We start from the raw sequence: 777 nt of genomic DNA, 5'->3' as shown, positions 1-777 counted from the left end.
CGACTGCTCGGCCGAGCTTCTAAGCTGCCCGGGCCCGGAGCGCAGGCGGAGAGGCCACCGCACCTGCAGCGCGCACGGGCAGCCGAACAGGCACCTCGCCTTCTGCCGCTCGACCTCTTTCTCCCCCGCGCCAGGTCTCCTAGGACGCCCGAGACCCCCCGCCGGCCACAATGACCACTTCCCTTCAAGATGGGCAGAGAGCCGCGGGTAGGGCGGCTGCCCGGGACTCTCCGCTGGCCGTCCAGGTGTGCGGCGCTGCCCAGGGGAGGGGCGACGCCCGTGACCTGGCGCCAGCCCCCTGGCTGCACGCGCGAGCGCTCCTGCCCCCTCCGGACGGGACCCGCGGCTGTGCTGCAGACAGGTAGGCAGCCCTCCGAGGGCGCGGGGGAGTGTCCTGGGTTGGCAGCCGGCGAGGGGGTGAGGAGGCGGTCCTGGGGGGTGAGCCATGTGCCCAGAGCTGGGCCAAGTTTGTGAAAGTCTCTGAAGACAATTCCCTTTGAGCTGGATTCTACCGGATCAGCAGGACATTGCGATCTCGCCGAGCCTTATAAATAGCATCACCGTTTCATTGAGAGCTCGCGGTCTCATCGGTGTGAACTAGGAGGCCGAGCTTCAGGCTGACCACCCATCTTCCTCCTTTCTTCGTGGCCCTGTATTTTAAAAACAAACAAGCACCCCTTTTTATTTTATGTATCTTAAAAATCGTAGCATAAATGAGTTTACCTCCCACATAAAGTCTTACTGCGACCCTGGAAAAGCAAAGCACGGATTGACATT

At 62.2% G+C, this 777-nt stretch overlaps 1 protein-coding gene across 1 annotated transcript in view; it reads left to right on the top strand.

Annotated features, from left to right (window-relative positions):
- The first annotated feature begins 1 nt into the window (after position 1).
- Positions 2–777, top strand: part of GRB14 (growth factor receptor bound protein 14) — a 112,993-nt gene continuing 112,217 nt past the window's right edge. The window contains exon 1 of the mRNA XM_006921132.1: positions 2–361. Within this exon, the coding sequence (XP_006921194.1) occupies positions 171–361 (191 nt within the window). The 5' untranslated portion in view covers positions 2–170. The remainder of the gene's footprint in view (positions 362–777) is intronic.

The sequence above is a fragment of the Pteropus alecto genome, unplaced genomic scaffold (genome assembly GCF_000325575.1).
Source record: "Pteropus alecto unplaced genomic scaffold, ASM32557v1 scaffold3, whole genome shotgun sequence".
NCBI classification, from domain to species: Eukaryota; Metazoa; Chordata; class Mammalia; order Chiroptera; family Pteropodidae; genus Pteropus; species Pteropus alecto.
Note: the sequence above shows the minus strand (reverse complement) of the source record. Positions and strands in the feature narration are given on the sequence as shown.